At 46.9% G+C, this 9,549-nt stretch overlaps 1 protein-coding gene across 1 annotated transcript; it reads right to left on the reverse strand.

The window, feature by feature from the left end:
• On the reverse strand, positions 631–9,188 carry LOC8068102 (protein spotted leaf 11). The gene is made up of 4 exons (XM_021445842.1): positions 8,822–9,188; positions 2,905–3,021; positions 2,372–2,806; positions 631–2,277 (listed from the first exon to the last, which is right to left on the reverse strand). The coding sequence occupies exons 1-4, from the start codon at positions 9,095–9,097 to the stop codon at positions 1,105–1,107; spliced, it is 2,001 nt and encodes a 666-aa protein (XP_021301517.1). The 5' UTR covers positions 9,098–9,188; the 3' UTR covers positions 631–1,104.

A 9,549-nucleotide genomic window follows, 5' to 3' on the forward strand; every position in this document is an offset into this window, starting at 1 on the left:
GAGGGCGAGTATAAGAGACCTTTACAGTTCCTCCTAGGGAGCTACCGCACAATCTCCACACGGTGCTTCCACGGAGTCATAGCCATTAAGTATGTCTAGACGGTGCCAATCTCCAAAAGTAATGAGCAAATCCGCTTGCAAACTGGTTACTAGATGATATCTCTCCTAAGCAAATGCACTAGATCACTCCAATATTATCACAATGCGATCTCAACTAAGCATATGTGGGAGGAGATATTTCTTGAGCTCTGATATGTCAAAATATTAGAGGATGTTTAGTTGGGGGCGTTAAAGTTTAACAGGTACTGTAACATTTCTGTTTTATTTAACAATTAGTGTTATTTAACAATTAGTGTCTAATCATAGACTAATTAGATTTAAAAGATTCGTCTCATAAATTATTCTCTAGTTGTGTTTTTAGTTTCATAAATAGTCTATATTTAATACTTCATGCATGTGTCTAAACATTCAATGTAATAGGTGCTAAAGTTTATCAGCATTTTATTTGACAATAAGTGTCCATGCACTAGATCACTCCATTCATTTCGAAGCCATGAATGGCATTCTGGTTGCAACTAGCACTGCCGTAGACAGCAATGCCACATACTGCCAATGTTGGAATCACAAATGCATACGCGTCAACATATTCTGAAATCTGAAACTCACGCCAACATCCAGTAGCATGAAATAAGATTTACTGATCAAGTCTGCCGCTAGAACTTCTCATTTATCTAGTACCATAGTGAAAAATGTACATATTCTAGTCAAAACATAGCCATACATGACGTTTGGAGCGGCATACTAAGTAGACTGTACACATCTCAACATTCTGGGCTAGCTTACGTACCCAGAAACAGATATGGAGCGATGGGAGCTTCAGCACACAAGCATGGAAGAAGCCAAGCCAGACGGATCATCACAGATTTCAGTGCCGATTGAACATTGCCATACAAGAACTCTCGTTCAGCATAAACCATGGATCCAGAAGCCAAGTGACTCGGATACAGCTTGCTCGTCCTTTTGGTAACTTATCCAAAAAAAACATTTGGTAGTATTGTGGCGACGATAGATTCATCATCATCATGCAACCATAGCATGTGGAGGTTAAAGATATCCCAATTGTTCACCCAATTGTTCAAGATCAGCCTCTGTAACATTAGGTCCTAAGGCGGCAAATTGACGTTCAATCTCGTCCAATTGTTGGGAAACAGTATCCTCATGTTGCATAACAAGGAATCTGCTCATTCGCTCAAGGAGCTGCACCGCCTTTCTTTTACCCCTGTCTGTGCCATTCAGGGCCAGTTCCCGTAGTGGAACCATGATGCCGCACTCCTGTGCCCGAGCTAAATGCCCGTTATGCACAGACAGGTGCAACATCACAGCTGCAGCATTCTCTCTATTCCTCGGTGACCCACTTCCAATCATCTCCACAAGCACGGGAACAGGCTCTGCTGCACCGATCGCAGCCTTACCCTCAGGGTGGCTGGAGAGTATTGAGAGTATCGCCATAGCCTCATCCAACAGCGCACCAGTGGGGTTTGTCACGAGCCCCATGATGAGTGGCACAAGGCCAGCTCGTATAGCACGGCCCTTGTTCCCTTGGTAAATACACAAGTTGAATAGAGCAGCTGCTGCATCCTTCATCCCACGTGGGCTGCCCTCACTTAGCAAAACTACAAGGGCAGGGATAGCTCCTGTTCCCCCAATTGTTACTTTGTATTCATCAACCACCGATAGGCTGAAAAGGGTGGCTGCAGCATTCTCTCGTGCCTGCATGCTTCCATTCTTCAGAACATGGACTATGCCTGGGACAGCACCAGATAATATGATGCTAGACTTGTTATCCTCATGTATAGAGAGGTTTAGAAGTGCAGTCACAGCATGTTCCTGAGTCTGCAGGTCAGATGACGACAGGAGACTCAATAGTAAGGGAATGGCACCAGCCTCGGCAATGCAGATCCGATTATTTGCATTCCGCTTTGCTAGGAGCCGGAGCTCTGCAGCAGCTGATCTCTGTTCCTCAGGATCTGCAGAGCATAACTTGGAGAGGAGAGCATCGATGATAGCACGTTCACTTGGAGAGCATGAAGATGTGGGTTTGTCAGCCTCCGTTGGGCGCTTCGGTGGATCAATCCCGTTGGCTTCGCACCACTGCGCAATAAGGCTTCTAAGAACATAGTTTGGTGTCAGTGTCGTGTTTGGCATCCTCTGTTGAGTATTTGGACAAGTATGATGCCCAGAAGCTATCCATTTCTCGATGAATGCCCGCTCATATGTCTGAAACAACACAAAGAAAAAAAACAAATATCTCATAAGATGTATTGAAGTTGCCTTGTACTTAGTATGAAAAAATAGAATCAGATGTAGGCACCTGGCCAGTAGCAACAATAACAGGGTCTTTCATCAGCTCAAGAGAAATTGGACACCGGAACTCATCAGGAATGTTTATAGGTCTTGGCTCCCCGTTGGAATCCATTACCTTGGTAGTCACCGGCGGGCCCATTTCAGGGTTCTGAGTTTGCACAAAGTCCTTGATCTTCTTCAATAGCATTGACATTTTTTCAATGTGTTCTCCAGGATCGTTACCACCACCAGATGCCACCATCTCATGCAAGGCAAGCGATTCTTGTGTGAGATCAGTGATGGTTGTCAGGTGCAACTTTTCTGACAATCTTCCAAGGATATCCAATTCAGCACTTGGGTCATGGCTCTTGTTATACAGTGAAAGTAATTCATGGTAGAACTCATCATCAGGCATGTCAACCCGTTCTTTGGCTCTTTTGAGCTGTACATGCACTAACTCAACCTGCAGAGTGATTCTGGCTAAGCATCTACTGGATTTAAGAGCTTAACAACAGCCAGTCAGCCACAAATGATTCTTTTCAGTTGTGTTATTCACATTACCTGCTCTGTAACTTCATCAGATATATCCAATTTATCGTATGGAAAATCACACAAGGCTTGCTCCAGCTGAGCAATTGATTCATGAAACTTCTTCATTACTTTATTCCTATCAAGGACCTACAATCACACACCAAAAGTATACAAAATGGTAATTTAACCAACTTATTGGAACTTGGAAGGCACCAAAAGACGATTAAGTTATGTTCGTAAAAGTATGCTCATGAGAAGAGAATTATATATGTGTCACGGTCACAGGTTATTGCAAGGTCAACCAGGAAATAGATATTGTAAATAAAATGTCAAGAACATAAGGGCCTGTTTGGAACGCAGGAATTTCATAGGAATCACACGTGAATTTTATATGAATCAGTTCTGTTTCACAGGAAAAACGCAGGAACAGGAAAATTTTCCCGCATTCCATATAGTGGACACCCATAAGTCAATCAGAAGCAAATGAGTTGAAATAAATTGTCAACAAAGGGAAACGAATTCAGATGATCTATCAGTCAAACCATTAAGATGAGTAATTGTTGTATGCCATCAAAACTTATAATGATCCCTTCCATGCCATTGAAGATTTGGTGTTCCTTGAGTGCCACTACTTCAGCCACTGGATTCTGTTATGGTAACTTGGAAAACTGGGGAGAGAGAACTCAACCCCTCACATACACATATATATATGGTCATTGTCTAATTGCTTGGCCTAAAGTTTGCCGTTCAAAAGAGCTTGGTGTACTTAGTATTTCTGGTCTCAAATCACTTGGGTGAGCATTTTGAGTGAGATGATTGTGGCTGCAAAAGACAAATCCTACAAAGCCATGGTCGACTTTCACAATTCAGAAAAAAGGACCAACCTAAGATGTAGGTGTTATTTTAAGAAGAAAACAGGCACCCAAATACACCTTGACGAGGATGTGAACCTGGGTGATCTGGGTATACATCCACACCCTTGACCAACTGAGTTAGCTCAGCTTCCTGACTTTCACAATTCAATCAAGTAATTGTGTTCCATACTTCAATCTCTCCTTTCCATGGCAGTGATTACAGAAATTGGGGATGGTGCCAACACTATCTTCGGGAAAGGCAGATGGCTTCTTGGGCACGTCTTGAGGACTTGGCCCCTTGGTTATATACTTTGGTGTCAGAAAAGAGCCAATAAGAGATCAGTGATAGAAGCCCTCACAGACCACCAATGGATTGCTGATATTCAAGGTGCACTTTCAGTAGGTGCTATAGCAGGTTTCCTCAAGTTATGGGATTACTTTCTGTGATGTGGGGGTGCCAATATCAAAGGCGCTCCAGAGCTCGAGACGCAGCCAGGGCAGTCTCCAAGGGGGGCACCAGCTGTAGTTAACGACAATTAGTAGTCTGGGGAAAAGAATAGAATTAATGAGAAATTAAGAAGGATTAATGGGGAGAGAACCAAGGAGCTTGTGGCTGGCGCCTAGGGGTTGGGCAGTCCTATATATACCCTGTAATCAGCTTATGAGAAAGCAATCAAGAAACAAGTTATCTCCTAATCTACCTCTGCTGCTCTTAATCTCACCCCCCCCCCCCCACCCACCTTGGTCGACCAGGCAAAAACCCTGGCAGTCTGGCACCATTACCCAGCCTTGGCTTTGAACTGAGGAGCCAAGGCACTCCTACCTTGGGCACCAACGCCTTTGACAACCTGGTATCGGCTTCCAGGCACTCCTCTTCCACCTCTGCTCCGCCGCCAGACCCAGCAGCCACCACGCCATCCGCCCCAGCCTCACCAACGATTTCTGCTGCCTCCATGTCATGAGTCAGGGATCCTTTCTTATGGCTTCTGCTATCGGTCATCTATCACCATCAAGTGATGAGCCAATCACTGCCCTCGTTGAGGGGACTCGCCGTCTCACAGAGGAGATGGATCGCTTTGTCATGATGTTCAACTGCTACTGTGCTCACTTAGAGAAGTCAGAGCATGAACTCCAAGCAGCAGTGTGGTGTGTGGCTACAGGCGGCAGCAATAGGGTTCCTGGTAAGGCACACCACAAGGAAGATGCGGGCAGTGATCAACCCTGTGCCTTCAACAACCCCATCCACCGCATAATTAGGTGTCACCGCAACACACACTGTCCAGCCAGTGCTCATGACAGGTATGGTTGTGCCAACAAGCGGCATACGTTCACCAAAATCGTCCAGGCTTGATGAGTTGGATATAGCACCGCCAATATCAAAGGCACTCCAGGGCTCGAGACGCTGCTAGGGCAGTGTCCAAGGGGGGCACCGGCTGTAGTTAATGACAATTAGTAGTCTGGGGAAAAGAATAGAATTAATGAGAGATTAAGAAGGATTAATGGGGAGAGAACAAAGGAGCTTGTGGCTGGCGCCTAGGGGCTGGGCAGTCCTATATATACCCTGTAATCAGCTTATGAGAAATCAATCAAGAAACAAGTCGTCTCCTAATCTACCTTTGCTGCTCTTAATCTCACCCCCTTCTACCTCAGTCGATCAGGTAACAGCCCTAGCACCATACCAGCCTCTGGCTATGAACTAAGGAGCCAGGGGCCTCCAACCTTGGGCACCAACGCCCTTGACACTTTCTGGAGTCCAGCTCCTGGTGTCATGGACAAGCACGTGTGGAATCCCTCAAGTTCAGGCCAATATACAGCTAAGTCAGCTTATGATGCTCAATTTCATGGTGCTGTCTCTTTTGGTCCTTGGGAATGAATTTGGAAGTCACAGGCTCCAGCAAAATGTCGCTTCTTCCTATGGCTTGTGGCTCATAACAGGGCCGTCCCAAGAAAATCCGAGGCCTTGTACGAAACTAAAAAAATTAGGCCTATTAGCTTAAGAAAAATAGGACTAAAATAAGATATACGATATAATATATTACATTGCAATAAGATATATCAAGAATGGTACCTATGTTGCATAATCTTTACTTGAATAGCATCATTCTTTTAGTGTTCTTTGAAATGAAATCTTTACTTGAATAGCATCATTCACGGCTCAAGCTCGACATGAGTCGCGATACGCGGCCGGCGGTCGACGATAGGGCATCAGGCTCAGGGCCATAGAAGAATAGGAGATCGAGACGTCAAGTAAAGGTAGGAGTTGGGATCGCACAGGAGACAAAACGACTTTCCATCCGGCAGCTAGGAAATCATTTACTATTGGGCTATAGGCTTGCTAATGGGCGATGACGATGTTGCTATTGGGCCAATGCTGCTTTGCTTGCTGATTAACTATATAGGTATATGGGTAATGAACTGTATATTTGGAGGCCTATGGGATTTGGAGGCCTTGCGCGGTCGCTCACGGTGCACACCCACAGGGACGGCCCTGCTCATAATCGCTGCTGGACAGCAGATTGGTTGGTGTGGAGGGGCCTTCTTCATCCTGAATCATGTCGTCTTTGCGACCAAGAACAAGAGACCATCCAGCATCTCTTGGTTACTTGTGTTTTTGCCAACTAGTTTTGGTTTTTATTACAACAGAGGGTGGTCCTTGCTATCCTTTCAACTCCATGGAGACTTCTTTTGATGATTGATGGTGCAGGGCTAGTTCAGCTGAGTGGTCCTATTCAAAAAAGTTTAAACTCTCTTATCATCCAGGGCGCGTGGAGTATTTGGAAACACACAAACGAGTGTGTTTTTAATGGTGTTGCCCCAAGGATCTCCAAGGCCCTCACTCTGCTGGTGAGGAGTGCCAGATATGGAGTGTGGCAGGAGGCAAGGGGCTGTCCATTACCACAGCCTTTAGCTCAGATAGCTACGCTCTCTAGGTCAGGTCCCTTTTTTCACCTTCTAATAACCTTTAACAAGCGCAACTGTAATATGTTTTTTAGGGGTGTTGGGCATGTTGTAACTCTCTTCTTCTTTTAATGTAATGACGCAGCTCTCATGTGTGTTTGAGAAAAAAAAACATATATGTATGGTCCTAGAGCCAAATCTAGATTCGGTTCATAAGACAAGAGTCTGGACCCTCGAAGGTTTACTAGTCCTAGCACAGCACAACATCCAACATGTTACCCTAAGCTACTTTTAGAACTAGTTCCATGTCAGTATTATGAAAAAATGACCAAAGTGCCCCTAGCAATTATTCTCTCACATGTCTCCCATTCCCCAACCGAGTGCAGATGCAGCAGCAAGTCTGACGCTGCCGAGCTCCTCTCCGCTGTTGCACTACTGTCTCATCTACCCTAGCAATGAAGGATTTAAGGTAATATTCCTCTATTTCTAGATTTCAACAAGCTAACTACCAAGCAAATTTGACCAGCACCACAGGAGGAATCAATCCACCCATGTATGTCACAAAAACAAGAAAGACCTCCCCTGGGAGTCTTTGACATGTTCACCTCAAGTTCAAGACGACAGGTTTGTCACATACACCCAAATTCTTAATGAACTGACCAAAGCCAAAGAACACGAATTGCCCACCAATAAAAGATCAAAACTTTGACCATAAGACCAAGCTGATAATTTGAAAACTGTCTGCTAAGCCTAGAAAATTACACCACATAAGCAAGGAATGATCATACCGCTGAACGAAATCATCATCAACTAATTAAAACGATGACTGGTCCCCAGAAGGCCAGAATGCAACTAAATATTAGAATACATAGAGCCTAGAATGCCATAAGTCTAGAATGCAACTAAAGATGTAGCAGGCGGTTGCAGCTGGGAAACGAAGTGTGACCCAAACAGGTGATAGGTAAATGGGTACCATTACCGACAACAATGTTGGAATTGGAAAGAAGTGAAGAATTGATGGAAGAGAGATTACCAGATGATGATGATAGGTGTGAGGACGCACCGGAATCCATGAACCAAGTAGCATAGGGCTGCTGTAGTGTCATGGTGTTGAAGGTGTTGGCCAAGGCGAACTGATTCCAGGACCCCGCTGGATCATCAGGGGGGCACCCGAAGGATAGCCGGTCTGGGAAGGAGCAGCAATATGCACTTGGGCCAGCGGAGGACGGAATTGTTGCTACAATGTCCCCAAGCCCAGCCTAGCGCCCAGAATTCCTTGGTCAGGCATAGGCCACATCTGGAAGGAGCCACTCCATGGGTTGCAGCAAGCGCCGCAGGCAAGGGTGGGGGCAGCAGGAGGAGCGGGGAGAGCAGCGATGATCGCGGTGGCCATGGCGATGGCGACCAGCAGCGGAGGGTGGATCAAAAGCAAGGAGGGGCTGGTTGCAAGAACTAATGTTGTATTAGCTAACTGCAAAAGCTACATATGTTTTATAGGCTACCAAAACTAGGATTGTACACTACCTAAAGTAATTGTGTCACACTGTCACAGAGGAAGGGGGGAAGGCCCAGTTTCACCTCCATGAGCCTCCGCCCCTGGTGGCGGCAGCTTGAGCGTCGTCGTCCATGGTGAGGGTAGAAGAGGGGACGTGGGGTAGAGCAGGGGTCAGGTGGAGGCAGGATCGAAGATGGCTGATACCATGTAGAAACTGATAAAACTGATTTCCCACCTTTCCATTCATCCAACAAGAGTTCATATAGGGATTACATGACTCTTCATATGCATTCTAGACTTATGTCATTCTAGACTCTACGTATTCTAATACTAAAAGAGACAAATTACCAAACTGAAATAGTCCAAACACCAGCCCAATCCAAGAGCAGGAACAACTTCGATACTGAAATGGAACGCAGCCAAAGCTAGAACCTCAACAATATATATTTTTTTATTGAAATAACATCCACAGCAAAGTGCAAGTTAACGGTAGCTGCTATGGTAACACGGAATAGGAAGAACAGAAGCTCAAAATCAGGATTTTGATTCAAATATCTAGATCTACACACTTGATACAAAGCGAGTATAAAGCTTAAGGGTGCAGGTTCTATCTTAAAAAAACAAAAAGAGATAATACTAAAAGGCCGTAAGTTTTAATCTTTACTCGCAAAAAAGGCGAGAGCAGCAAGCAAGCACGTACCAGGAAGATCCTGCTGCCATCGCGGCCGAGCTGGAGCAGGTCGAGCGCCTCCTCCAGCGCGTCGGCGAGCGGCGCCAGCGCCCGCTCCTGTTCCTCCTCCTCCTCCGCGGGCCGCCCACGGCGCGCCTCCCGGAGCTCCTCGGCAAAGGGGCCGAGGAGCCGGATCCGCCGCGACAGCGCCAGCAGCTGGCGCCTGTACGCGTTCCGGAACTCCCAGCCACCGGATCCCACCGCCTCCACGGCGGCGGCCACCCTCTCCGCGGCCTCGCCGGCCATGGCGGCGAGGGCCGAGGCGAGTCGAGGCGGCGTGAACCGGACCGCGTCCTCCCAGCGCGGCGGCCCCAGCTAGTGCTAGTGACTAGTCAGAGGAGAGGGCAAAGGGGGCAGTGGCAGGGATGGTAAATAGGGGCGAGAAAAGTAAGGGTGGGGCCCGCGGTCGCGTCAACGTCGCGGGCGGGCCGGGCCGGGTCGTCGCGTCGTTGGCGTTGCCGGCACCTCCACGGCAGCTGATCTCGGCGTCCGTCCGGTCCGGGTCGCCGCCGCCTCAGGTTGTATGGGTGCGGTGCGGGTGCACCGGCCGGCGGCCAACCGAAGCGACCGGCGACCACTGACCGCGACCGCCTTCTTGTCGATTGTCATCGTGGAAAAGTGGGTGAAATCAGCTATGCAATTGTGCGTAGGGTGTTTGGTTGTGTTTTACCGACCTCTTTATGTTTATTTTCTTGCCA

Source organism: Sorghum bicolor, chromosome 8 (assembly GCF_000003195.3).
Source record: "Sorghum bicolor cultivar BTx623 chromosome 8, Sorghum_bicolor_NCBIv3, whole genome shotgun sequence".
In the NCBI taxonomy this organism is placed as follows: Eukaryota; Viridiplantae; Streptophyta; class Magnoliopsida; order Poales; family Poaceae; genus Sorghum; species Sorghum bicolor.

Coding starts and splice junctions, on each gene's coding strand:
- LOC8068102 (XM_021445842.1), bottom strand. CDS start 9,097: ATGGCCGGCGAGGCCGCGGAGAGGGTGGCCGCCGCCGTGGAGGCGGTG. Junction 2,807..2,904: donor CTGATGAAGTTACAGAGCAG/GTAATGTGAATA, acceptor ATCACTCTGCAG/GTTGAGTTAGTGCATGTACA. Junction 2,278..2,371: donor TTATTGTTGCTACTGGCCAG/GTGCCTACATCT, acceptor GTGTTGTTTCAG/ACATATGAGCGGGCATTCAT.